At 41.8% G+C, this 13,409-nt stretch overlaps 1 protein-coding gene across 2 annotated transcripts in view; it reads right to left on the bottom strand.

Annotated features, from left to right (window-relative positions):
• Positions 1–6,090: 6,090 nt before the first annotated feature.
• Positions 6,091–13,409, bottom strand: part of anapc2 (anaphase promoting complex subunit 2) — a 184,346-nt gene continuing 177,027 nt past the window's right edge. For both annotated transcript variants that reach the window (XM_087998567.1, XM_043719834.2), the window contains 3 exons: positions 11,005–11,240; positions 10,081–10,315; positions 6,091–7,352 (listed from right to left, as the gene is read on the bottom strand). In XM_087998567.1, coding sequence (XP_087854693.1) covers positions 10,103–10,315; positions 11,005–11,240 — 449 coding nt within the window. In that variant the 3' untranslated portion in view covers positions 6,091–7,352; positions 10,081–10,102. The remainder of the gene's footprint in view (positions 7,353–10,080; positions 10,316–11,004; positions 11,241–13,409) is intronic.

The following is a 13,409-nucleotide window of genomic DNA, read 5'->3' on the forward strand; positions in this document are numbered from 1 at the left end:
GCTAGTCAGAACTGAGAGGTACCTGTCTGGAGAAGGAGTTTGCACAGAGAAAAACATCAACACCGACCTGGAGAGTAAATCTACCGAGAAAGATATAAAGAGAAGTCAACTGCTGGCTGGTTTTGAAAATTTGAATTTTTCAGTAAATCTTAATTGGGGGCAGGAGGAGGGGGAAGGTTTATCAGACTAGTATTATAGAAGGAAAAGTAAAAGATAGGTTAGAGGAAGGAGTTGTACATAGTTGTTAGTTAATTATTCTCTGTTACACTTTAAGAAATAAAGTTGTTAATGTTTACCTTAAATAGTTCTCATCTCTCAAACTTTCACAGATTATTGCAAGGGATAAATCTTTTCTGGGTTGCTGGTTTAAATTAAGCAGGAGGGTTTACCCCGTGACATAACACTATGGAATGTGGGAATAAAAGCCTATAGATTACTGGCAAGTCAGCCAGGAGAGCTGAAGATAAAGGAATGACCAGTCTAGTTAATCGTAGAAGTGACTGAAGCTTATATGGCAAAGAAGATTCCACTTAAGGAATGGTTCACAGGAGGGAGGACCCAGTCCAGGAAGAAGACAAATAGACTGGGAGAGGGTGGGGTGTGGGGTCTACTTGTAAGGCAAGAATGAAAAAGAAAGCACGTTTGGTTAATAGCATATGAAGGATAAGAAAACCATTCTGAAAGAGAGATGGGGCAATTGAAATGAAAATTTCAAGACGAGTAGGAGACAGTTGTGAAGAGGTTGTTGAAACAACTTGAGAAGAGGTGGAGATGAGAAGATAAATCAGAAAAACATAAGTTACAGGAAAAGTGGTGTAGCTGGGTGCAATTCATTTGAACTAAGAGTCAATAATTAAAACAGTATGATGTCCAACAGAAAAGGAATTTAAACAGTACTACAGAGCTGAGATAGCAGAACCGCAGTGTGCAAACCTGAAAATAGCCTATCAATGGCTGGTCAAAGAAAAGTCCCGAAGACAGTACCAAGAGAGGTATCAGTGCCCATGTCAGGATAAAGTGGACAAGCCGTGCGAACGTCTGAAGTGAACAAGATGGGTACTGCAATAAAGAGCAGGGAAGATATTAATGATCTCAAGTCAGAGGATGAGCAAACAATATTTAAGATGGGGGATAGTCTAGTGGACGGGGAAGTAGAGTATCAATATGTGATACTACATACCCCAAACCAATTACTTCCTAAACTAGACACTGGCAACAACCAATTTCCAGGAGTTCAATCAGATGGCTACCCTCCCGTAAAGTATTTTCTACCCGACCCAGAGGTTGTATCCTGCCCTCCCAACTACTTCCATTCAGGGAAATATGGTACACCTCAAAATGTGCTGTTCACCAATGAACATAGTCAGCTAACTCAGGAGATTGTTTGATCAGTGGCTGATGAGTAGCATGGGCTATTCACCTGTCTCAGTCAGATCCTCAGACAATTCCATGTAAACCGGTCATTTGTGATTGCAAGCATTGTGTGGCTGTAAGTTTTGCAGCATTTTTGTAGCGTACTTTGCTTTTAAAAAAAAAATTGGGTAAAGCCTGATGCTAGACTGCCTTGGCTTAGTGATAACCAGAGTAAAAAGGTTCCATATCTGGCAACTCTCTATTTTAAATATTATTTTCAAATGCATGCATGGCTTTGCCTTCCATATCTCTGTAACCACCTCTAGACCAGCAACCCTCCAAGAAGTCTGTGCTTCTCAATATCTGGCCTCTGGCAAATCCTCGGTTCTCAATGTTCCACCACTGACAGCTATGTCTCCTGATGCCAGTTGAACTCTGGTATTTTCATCCCTACAAACCTCTCCATCTCTTTCTTCTCCTTCAAGACACTCCTTAAAATGTACCTCTGATAAAGCTTACGGTTGCTGATAATAGTAATATCTCCTTTTTTGGCTTGGTAATGATAACATTCCCTGAAATACTTCTGGTAAAAGGCACTGTACAAATGGAAATTGTCATTGCTGAAAGTGTATGGTAGTCCCTCAGAACAACAATGGAAAGAACCTGCACATGAAGTCTTTTAACATGACCAGTAGTTCCTAGTTTTGACTATCACCAGCTATTGATGTACGAGAAATATTTACAGATTGATAACCAGCCTGGCTGTGTTCACACACCCTCCAGGACCACCAAACCCTGAAGCAGGATCCAAACCTCCGACTTCTGGCCCAAGTTAAGGATGCTCCAAGAGAAAAGACCTCCACAACGTGGAGAGGGCAGGAGGTCAAAAGTGGTAAAAATGAAGGAAACCAAACTACAAAATGTCTGTTTTAAGGATACAGAACTGAAATAGTGAAAGATTGCACAATGATAATGATTCAAAGGGATGGCAAATGTGCAAGTATGATGGTATGACGTCATGCAAGTCCATTAGATGGAATGGTTTCTTTGGTCTGATCATGATGAGTTCTGATGGTGTTACACTCATTTGGGAAGTGTATGCTGATAATCGAGCTCCATTGTTCCACAGCTACCACAATGTTTAATTACCTAATTAGACCAGCAAATTGATCAGTTCGCCTGATGAACTACTATTCAGAAAATGCAATTCATACCAGGTTTTATCATGAATAAGAAAATAATTATTTATTGCTAACAAACATACTCTTTAACAACAAGCAAAAATAAAAGATTACTGACTAATGAGAATTATATATAGTGTGCAGGTGGGTCAAATACTGTCTTCCAGAGTATTTCATATGGCGAAGTTTAATTTACAGCTCACTAAAGAGCTGCCCTGTCCCTCCCATGTGTGCTGCTGCAGACTGGCTGTGAGCCTATAAAGCAGTGAATGTGGATGAGAAACAGCCTGTTACAAGAGGAGCAATGAGCAGCCCAAAGCCTTGAACAATGGTGGTGAGACCACAGGCCGGCTTTGGGAATAGGCAGCTTTCCCCTTTCACTGTAGGTCTTTGGCATCTGCATTTTTTCTAGGAACAAAAGGAGCAGGAGCTAGATCTGTGGAGGGGATTTTGAGGGGGAGGGGGGTGGGGGTGAGGGGAGAATGGGGGTCTCAGTTGGATTGTGATCTCCCCTGGCCACTATTTTAAAGCAGTCATTTATGGACAGCTTGTGGTAGATGGAGTTCTGCCAGCCTGCCTTGCTCTTCACATGCAAGAATAAGTTCTTGACCATGCACTGGTAGCCCTGGCTGAGGGTTCAGCGTCTAGGTGGCCATGGCAATCAAAGCCAACGAGAGTATGGGATCGGTAGCGGTGGGGAAAGTGGGGGTGTGTGTGGGGTGTGTGTTGTCACCTCCTCCTAGATGGTCAGGTACAATCAGCAGAAGTGACTGCCGTCACCAAACTCCAGGGAGGCAATAGGCAGCAGCTCTATGGTCAGAGCCTGGGCTAAGTTATCAGGCAGATCCCAGACAACTCTCCCTGCACAACATACCAACACTATTCCCAACAGTGACTCCCAATTTCATAAGTCACTGTTGTGCATGGACCTTGGAGATTTCCCTGAGCACACAGCAAACTTGGCAATACATGAGCATCTCACAATAGATTCCCATCTCTGAGACCTACGGCGCACAGTTGGTGTTACAACACATCTTCAACAACGTTTTGAAGCAGTTTTGCTATTCGAGGTCATTAATTTCCTTGGCAAAATTTGTTTCTTTTAAACAAAAAAGTTCTCCATAAGAATGGTTTGAGCCCAAAGTCCCATGAAGTTAAATGAGACAAACTAAAACAAAGTGTGGAATGGGGGCTGGAGTGGGTGGTTAAAAAAAAAAAGATGGAAAGGTCTAAGAGGGTGGAAAAGGGGAAAACAAAGGAGGCCAAACAGACTGAGACAGGAGGAACCTCCAAGCTTAAAGTCCAACTCATCTTCAGCTAAAAGTCCAACTCATCTTCAGCTAAATTCCACAGAGGCCAATTCAGCTCAGCATAGCCCACTACAGGTCATTTAGGATTATTGAAACCAGGACAAGAGGGTGACGACATTCTCATAGCTGTCACCCTCTCTTCTGGGAACCATGAATTGGGTTGACTCTCTCTCTCTACGTCTGCTTCCTAATAACCAAAAAGGTGAAAATTGACTAAGCTCTGCTGTCTGGAACTTTTTAATGATCATTTCTATTATTTATTCATTTAGCTTAACCGTTTAGAGTTTCTGATTTTTTTTTTTGATTGAGTTCATGTTTGTCATTGCGGCCCTACCCAGACCTCCACCAGAAAATGAGAAAAATTGCATGTGCCCCCCTAAATACACTGATTTGAAACCCCAAGTGCATACACACTCATTCAAATAAGACAAAACAAAAAAAAGACTTGACGCAAAAGAGTGGAAACATATCAAGAAGGGAAACAAATTTTAGCGGACAACTGTCCAGTCCCACGAGGTGGAGAGTTATTTCTCAGTTCCCTTGATTCAGTAGCTGATCAGGTAGGACTGGGTATTGTCTTGTCCCAAAATTCAGAGTCATTAGGTTTTTTTTGCTCACACAGAGTTACAGAGAGGAATGTTTACTTTTTGCCTCTGGCTGCACAGTATTTGAATGTAGCTGGACCAATCCACGGGCTGTCATCAGGTAGTTTTCCTTGATTCAAAGGCCCTTGGTGCCAATGTTTTTTATACCTTAACTTTACTGCACCAAAAGCAACACTGTCCTATATAGTCAAAATTATACACTACAATATCCTACATGATTTACAAATTGCAAAGCTTTCTCATACGATGATTGTAGAGCAGTATCAGACTTTCAATTCCTGGTTTATAGTCCAAAAGGGAAAAAAAAAGTGGTCCCTTACAATGGTAGGTTAGTGCAAATGCCTTCAAACTAGAACAAGGTAATGCATTCTGTGAAAAAGATCTGAGATTTGCTCAGTCACTTACCTTGACGGAATGATATAAAACAGGGCGGGTGGGGGGAGTGAGAGAGAGAGACACAGACAGACAGAGAGTGAGTCACAGAGATGTACAGCATGGAAACATACCCTTCGGTCCAACGTGTCAAGCTGGCCAGATATCCTAACCTAATCTAGTTCTACTTGCCAGCACTTGGCCCATATCCCTCCAAACCCTTCCTATTCATATACAATTACAGCATTTAAAGGGCAAATGATTAGATTAGATTAGATTAGATTAGATTAGATTACAGTGTGGAAACAGGCCCTTCGGCCCAACAAGTCCACACCGACCCGCCGAAGCGAAACCCACCCATACCCCTACATTTACCCCTTACCTAACACTACGGGCAATTTAGCATGGCCAATTCACCTGACCCTGCACATCTTTTGGACTGTGGGAGGAAACTGGAGCACCCGGAGGAAACCCACGCAGACACGGGGAGAACGTGCAAACTTCACACAGTCAGTTGCCTGAGGCGGGAATTGAACCCGGGTCTCAGGCGAAATGGATGGGTATCAGCCTCCACCACATCCTCTGGCAGCTCATTCCACACACATACTATCCTCTGCGTGAAAAAGTTGCCCCTTAGGTCCATTTTATATCTTTTCTCTCTCATCCTAAGCCTATGTCCTCTTGTTCTGGATTCCCCCACCCCAAGGAAAAGACCTTGTCTATTTATCCTAACCATGCTCCCCATGATTTTATCACCTCTAAAAAGGTCATCCCTCAGCCTCCATGCTCCAGGAAAAACAGCCCCAGCATACCAAATGCCTTCTTCACTATCCTATCCACCTGCAACTCTACTTTCAAGGAACTATGAACCTACACTCCAAAGTCTCTTTCTTCAGCAACACTCCCTCAGACCTTACCATTAAGTCCTGCTCGATTTGAGAGAGAGCGAGCGCGAGAGACACACACACACACACAAACCACAAGAATGAGTAAAACCAATGGCATTGATTACAAGGAACAAATATTCCAAAAATGCAAAGATCTCCCAATTTGATATATCTGACCCTTCCTTAGCATTCAGCACATTGTTCCGTACAGAATTGAAAATGGAAATTAAAAAATTGAATACCAAATGTGGATGGATCTTCCTTAAAACATGTCAGGAATTCACATATAGTGCTTGATTATTTTGCTGTAAATTCCTTGTGAATAAAATTTGGTAGGGAGATGACCAGTTATCCGGCAAACAAGTCAGTATTCATAGAAAAGTGAACTTTAAAAACAAATAATGCACATTTTAATCAGGATTATGAGAAATCATAATTCCTCAGCCAGTAAGGGATAAAAAGATATCACATTTTTGGTTACTGTTGTCCTAATCAGAACACAATTCAATGTTCACAACATACTGTAAAATTCATAGTACATTCTGTTGATAACACTGAAACATGCAGCATCCATGGATCTTTTCAATAAGCAATTTGTGTAAAGTGAAACAGAGAGAAAAAAAATCAATTACAATCACATTGATAACTTTGCTAAATAAACTGATGAGAATTTCAGTTCCTCCTGCCCTTTGTTTACAAACGGCTCAAGGCGGGGTGTGTTTGCTGAGTCACAGTTCAGTGCCTGTCTCTGCCAGTATTGACAACTATCTGCAACTGTTCCCACTTGTTGAGTATTTGTAACTTCCTGTTATTAACCTGAATTAGTTACAAGGCTACAAAAGCTTTGTGCACAATCAAAACACAGATTAACAACCATGCTTCAGGAGTCTCAGTCCATTCTTTAAAGACAATAAGTAGTCTCCACAACTGGTAGTACAATTATTCCCTTCCTCAATTTAAAAACCCTCAAGATCCCAGGAGAGATTGCCTGAAGAGTACAAGTCAGGTATTAGGCAGAGGTGTTAAATTCTAAAACGTTTTAACAGGAAAAGCAGAAAAAATGTCCTTCTCACAGGATAATTACTAAGTGAGGAAAGGCCAAAATCCATTAGATCTTATACTGCAGGCTTTTAGGAAATAACAAGACAGCCATCCCTAAACAGAAGTATAATTCTAAAGATACTAACACAGATATAGCATTAAAAGAATTTGCAAAGCAAGCCTCAAATGAACATCATCTATCAATATTGCTCAGTCACTGATCGTAGGGATAAAAGTAAAGATTGTCTGAGAGGTGTCAGACTTTCAGATCAGTGATAGGATTTACTTACTGTGGAAAATCTACTCCTGTGTGCCTGCAGAAGTTTGTACCACAGAGTTCAGGTACACTTACAAGTGTTTCATTTCTCCACCATAAGTTGTTATCTCACTCCCTACCAAAGACATCTATAGGCAGACTTCTGCCACAGATCTCGGTGTAGAAGAATCCTGGTGAATCTTAGTTATGAAGACAAGCAAATTTCTTGTAGTTACTGCTGAGCGGACAGTGCTGCTGCATCAATATTCCTTCCAAATTATGGCTCTGGATCATAAGTCACAGCAGGAAGCAAGCAACAAGTTCAATCATGGATCTGTTCCACCAATCTAATGAAGGAAGGAAATAAAATTAGTGTGCAGAAAAGCACTTCTTGCACTTATAAGATGAAGATTTTGCATCCAAGAATGATTGGTCTGTTTTTAACAAAAAGCAATTATTTTTCCTCCGTTGTCTGGAAGTGATGCAATCGTAAAAAATACTCAGTTTCCAGGATTTCTGTCATTAACATTTAACATGTACCTTCCTTTATGATTAGTATGACATTAGGTTAAATAGGCTGGAAAACATTTACCAGAAGCATTAATTATGAAAACTAAGAAGGGCTGCAGTTTCTGGATGTGGATGTGAGGATGAAAGCTCCAATCTGCACTTTGCTGAATTGATCCAATAACTTTAATTTCACTGCAAGCAGGTTACACGTGACAATACGACTGAATATAAAAATCAATATCAGGACTGGTTAAAAATCTTTAGACTCCATCTAAAGACATTCTTTATGAATGGTGACTGACTCTTCACCTTCTGATTATTAAAATGTTAACGTCACAAACCTTTAAGTTTTGTGTTTCATTTTACATTGATAGAAATAAGCATTTATTTTGAAAGAAGTTAACTTTAAGAAATGAACAGATTAATTGCTAATGCGCCAGGATCCTGATACAGGTGGTAGCATGTGGAAAGAGATCACCTCCCAGTTTGACTAAACTAGCCTGGAGTGAGTCTGACAACCTGGACTCAGTGCTGAAATAGCTATCTAAGATTTGCACGAGATAGGTTCCATTATGGAGCTGCATCTATACAGAAACTTTCAGGAAGACTCAATGAAGATATTGCCCTGTATATTTAAATAAAAAATTGGAGGTGGCACGAGGGACACGTGCTGTTGTAAATGGGCTGCAACCTATGAGGTGGTCTTGGTGGGTACTTATCATTGTGCAGAGGGTGCAGCCTGTGGAATGTTCAGAGCATACATGTGAAGGAGCAACTGTACAGGAGTTTCAGAATTATTACAATGCCACAGTAAGCACAGGAAAAGAGGTTACACAATGACAGTGAGAGAAGCAGAACTGGAAGTTGCAGGAGAAACTGGCCATTATAGCACATATAGAGGAGATGCTGTTGAAGTCTCATGGTGAATGGGTGATGAAGTGATGTAGTCCAGTGATGAAGTGAGGTAGGAAGGAGGACCTTGGGGGTGGGATTGCAAGGGGCATCTATTTACAATTGAAAGAGGCATTAATTAGGAAAGCTTAGACAAGTGTGCATTGATATCTAGTATGCTGTGAGGCATTGATGCTTTGTTATCTTGGAGGTTCTCCTGTCTTGGAGCGGAAAGAATGATTGCATGTTGGAAAGTGTGAAATACAAACAAGAAGTAATATCTCGTAATGCCTGCATTGCAGCCCATTTGAAAGGCTGTGAATTCATCCCAAAATGTAGAAGCTAGCCTTTACCTTCTTTATTTGTCACCTGCATAGGTACAAACTCAGTTGCCACTGGAATCTCTGGGGGTCTAATAGCAACCTCTGAGGAAGAAGTGGAAACCTCTGTGTGCCTCACATCCCAGCTCTGCACCCAGTACAGATCATAGCACTCCAGGAGGGAACGGAGCGTCAGAATGAGAGAAATGAGAAGCAAATGAAGGTACGTCACAGTTCAACCGGCCACTGCCAGAAACTGAGATGGAGCAGGAATCTGGCAGATAGAGGAATGCTAGATATGTCACCTGCAAGGCAGCAGATGTAGGGCATTCTATGTGAAATATACAGAGATACTAGAGGAATTGTGCACTCTGGCATCAAGCTTGGCAGAATCTGTCCAAGCAATGAGTGCTGTGATGATCCAACCCACAGAGTGCATGGCTTAATCCTCTGACAGGTGAGAGGTCAAAAGGCATCAGGGAGAAACAACATCCAAAGGTATAACTCCAAAGGGTGGAGGAGCCTCAGAGTACATCTGCCATATTACAGATAAGGCGGTCTATGGGTCAGTAGCCTGTCTCCATTGCTGCAGGCAGAAAAGGACAACCACCATGCTGTAGTGCTCTGAAAAGACTCAATGAACCTCCATCCACATGAGTTCATTCATAGTTTGTATTATTTGCAAAGCTACTGAGGCTCTGTGTAAATAAATGTTTTTGTTGAACATCGAAGAAGAGTACTTAAAATCATAGAATCCCTAGAGTGTGGAAATCTACAGCACCCTCTGGGGTCTACAGCAAACACACACAATAAGGAACACTCTCAAATTCACACAGTGGAGAGAGCCACCAGATTAGTGATGGCATTTTGAGCAGATCAATGGTGGACATGACCATGCTGTGACTCTCATTGTATCGGTGTTTAGATTTAGCCCTGGTATCTCCAACAGGTAATCGGAGTCACTTCTTCAAAGGCTAGCCTTTGAGACCCAGCAGCCACCCAACAGGTCAGAGAGTGGGAAAGACCACAAGCTACAGGCTGAGAGAGAGGGAAAGGGTGGACTATGGAAAATGCTGTTCGAAACAACGTTAAAATGGAACTCATATTATGAATACAGGCAGAGGTGAAAACAGCATGATTTAGAAACAGGATTTCCTGTGCTTTGAATATAGGGCTGATGTTAGCAACAGTGAGGCAACTGAACTGCATGAAGTGACAGCTTCCAAAGCTGCAGTCTAAGATGATATAGCTGGACATTAAGACTGCCCCATGGATCAACAATGCTGCCTATTAGTATTTAAAGTCACAGCTCAGATGTTCTAACTCGACAGACAACATGGACAGTGTAAGTTACCTTTCTGATCAAGGATCCTGATTCAGCAGTTAGATTTGGGAAGCCGGTACACTCCGCCGGAATATACTAGTTGATGGTCCTTCACTTTCTTCTGCAAGAATGTCTGAAGTTCCTGCATGTCAATCTCAGCCATTACTGGCCCTGTCATCACAAACATCTTGAGCATGGTGTGAATACGTTCCAGTGGTAAGCTCTCTAGGTTGGTCAGCATACCCTGGATATACGTCCAAAACAGCTGTGAAACACAAATTAACCAGCTTCATTTAAATAATGCACCAAAACATGTCATACCAGAACTGCTGCTCAAACGGAGGACTCTTTCTGGAAATCCAGAACCACAACTTTGTATTTCATCCAGCTATTTGCCCCCAGGACCTCATGATTTAGCTGAAACAGGGCATGGCAGCTGGCATTCCAAGTGGCACTATTTTGAAGGGGAGTGCCCTAGCCAATATAATTAATCTCTGAAACATATCACTATTACCTGGTCATAATAATGATGCTCATGGGATCTGGATTTATGCAAATTGGCTGGCATGTTTCCTACATTAGTAGCTGTGCTTCAAAAATACTTCACGGGCTTTAAAGTGTTTTGGGACATCTTGTTGCTGTACAAAACACCATAAAAATGTCTGCCTTTCTTTATTTCTCACAGGTAAGAGATTCTAGCCCCATTTTCACATGAAGCCCACACACCCGAGATCAAAGGATAGACATTAACATTGGTAGTATCAGGATGGATACTGATGAGTCCACAGCATTTTGCTATTGCTGGGATGTTTCTCAGGGAATTTGCAATCACCTCAATGTCATGTATAGTAAAAGAGATATAGAATTTAACTTGATCATTTTATCAAGGGCTACAAGACTAGCAAATTATTTGCATGCAATGTATTATAACATAACTTACTAAAACAGCTGTACCTGCAATTCCTCTTCTTTCTGATCAGCCTGGGAAGCCATAGCAGAGTCTCCCTCTTCATCACTATCAATTAAAACCATTTTCTCCTGCTGATCCTTCTGTTCCTCCTCAATCACTGTAAATGTATCTGTGGGATCCTCTTTTAGGACTCCCTGCTGCTGCCAAAGTGCAATTTTCCTTCGCAGGGCAACGACAGGAACTTTAAGTGCATCACTGAGCTCGTCCAGAGTGCAGGTACCTGTGAATACACACATTCAACAAAAACTCAGCTTTAGTTCTGCAGTAGCACATCATGTCTAATCTCCTCATGAGTACATTTAATTTATGGCCTTCATCATGTTCGATTTCAATATCATAAGCAGTTCTCAAGGGAATGCAATAATTATCAGAAAGGGAAGTCACTGGATCCTATGAAATAATTACCTTGTCAGGATTGTATTATAGGCCTATCAATAGTCAGGGCAAATTGAGAAGCAAACTTGTAAGGAAAGCTCAGGTATCTGTAAGAATAATAGGGCTGTAATGGTAGGGGATTTTAACTTTCCAAAACATAAACTGGGACTGGCATAGTGTTAACAACTTGGATGGAGAGGAATTTGTTAAATGTGTACAAGAAAATTTTCTGATTCAATATGTTGATGTACCTACTAGAGAAAGAGCAAAACCTGACCCTCTCTTCGGAAAAAATAGCAGGGTAAGTGTCTGTTGTGTCAGTGGGGGAGCACTTTGGGATCAGCGACCATAATTCTATTAGTTTTATAATAGCTATGAAAACGGACAGAGCTGATCTAAAAGTTAAAGTTCTCAACTGGAATTAAGGCCAATTTTCACAGTATTAAGCAGGAACGTTCAAAAGTTGATTGAGGAAGGTATTTGCAAGGAAAGGGACAGTTGGAAAGTGAAAGGCCTTCAAAAATGACATATTGAGAGTTCAGAGTCAGTATGTTCCTGTTAGAACAAAGGGCAAGCTGGTAGGTGTGGGGAATGCTGGATGGGGAGAAAAATGAGGTTCTGGTCAATAAAAAGGAGGCGGCATATGTCAGCTGAGATCGAGTGAGTGTAAGGGCAGTAGGAGTATACTCAAGAGGGAAATCAGGAGGGCAAAAAGGGAACATGAGAGAGCTTTGGCAAATAGAGTGAAGGGAAATCCAAAGAGATTCTACAAATACATATAATACACTAACTAGAGAGAGAATAGGGCCCCATAAAGATCAACGAGGCAGTCTATGTATGAAACCACAGGAGATGGGCGAGATATTAAATGAATATTTCACGTTTGTATTTACTTTGGAGAAGGACAGGGAAGTTAGGGACCTTGGGAACTAAATAGTGATGTTATGAAGAGTGTCCATAATACAGAAGAGGTGGTGCAGGAGGTCTTAGAATGCTTAAAAAGTAGGCAATTCCCCAGGACCTGATCATGTGTACCCCAGAACTATGTGTGAAGCTAGGGAAGAAATTGTGGGGCACCTAGCAGAGATATTTGTAGCATCCACAGCCACAGGTTAGGTGCTAGAAGATTGCATGTCTCACTAGGAGAAAGTGAGGACTGCAGATGATGGAGATCAGCGTCCAGAGTATGGTGCTGGAAAAGCACAGCAGGTCAGGCAGCATCCAAGGAGCAGTAGAATCAACGTTTCGGGCATAAACCTTTCATCAGCTCCTTGGATGCTGCCTGACATGCTCTGCTTTTCCAGTATTACACTCTCGAATCCTGTCTCACTAACTTGATTGATTTATTTTTTGAAGAGGTAGCACAGAAGATTGATGAAGGCAAGAACAGTGGGCATTGTCTATGGTATAGGAGGTATGGTCACTAAGTTTGCAGATGACACCAAAATTGATCATGTCCTGGGTGGTGAAGAAGGTTATCTCAGAGTATGTTAAAAATCACACAACACTAGGTTATAGTCCAACGGGTTTACTTGGAAGGACTAGGTTTCAGAGCGCTGCTCCTTCATCAGGCACCTCCAAGTCATCTCAGAGTACAACGGGGCCTTGATCAGATGGGCCAATGGGCCGAGCAGTGACAGATGGAGTTTATTGCAGATAAATATGAGGTGTTGAGGCAAACCAGAGTAGGACTTATACAGTTAATGTTAGACTCCTGGGGAGTGTTGCCAAACAAAGGGACCAAGGGGTTCAGGTGCGTAGTTCCTTGAAAATGGAGTCACAGGTAGACAAGGTGTTGAAGGTGGTGTTTGGCATGCTTGTCTTCATCGGTCAGTGCAGCTGTACATGACATTGGCAAGGCCAGTATTAGAATGCAGCATTCAATTCTGGTCTCCCTGCTTTAAGAAAAATAGAATAGAATAGAACCCCTACAGTGTGGAAACAGGCCATTAGGCCCAACAAGTCCACATCAACCCTCTGAAGAGTAACCCACCCAGACCCATTTCCCTATCCT

Source organism: Chiloscyllium plagiosum, unplaced genomic scaffold (assembly GCF_037043375.1).
Source record: "Chiloscyllium plagiosum isolate Xiang-an unplaced genomic scaffold, Cpla_swu_hap1 HiC_scaffold_21, whole genome shotgun sequence".
In the NCBI taxonomy this organism is placed as follows: domain Eukaryota; kingdom Metazoa; phylum Chordata; class Chondrichthyes; order Orectolobiformes; family Hemiscylliidae; genus Chiloscyllium; species Chiloscyllium plagiosum.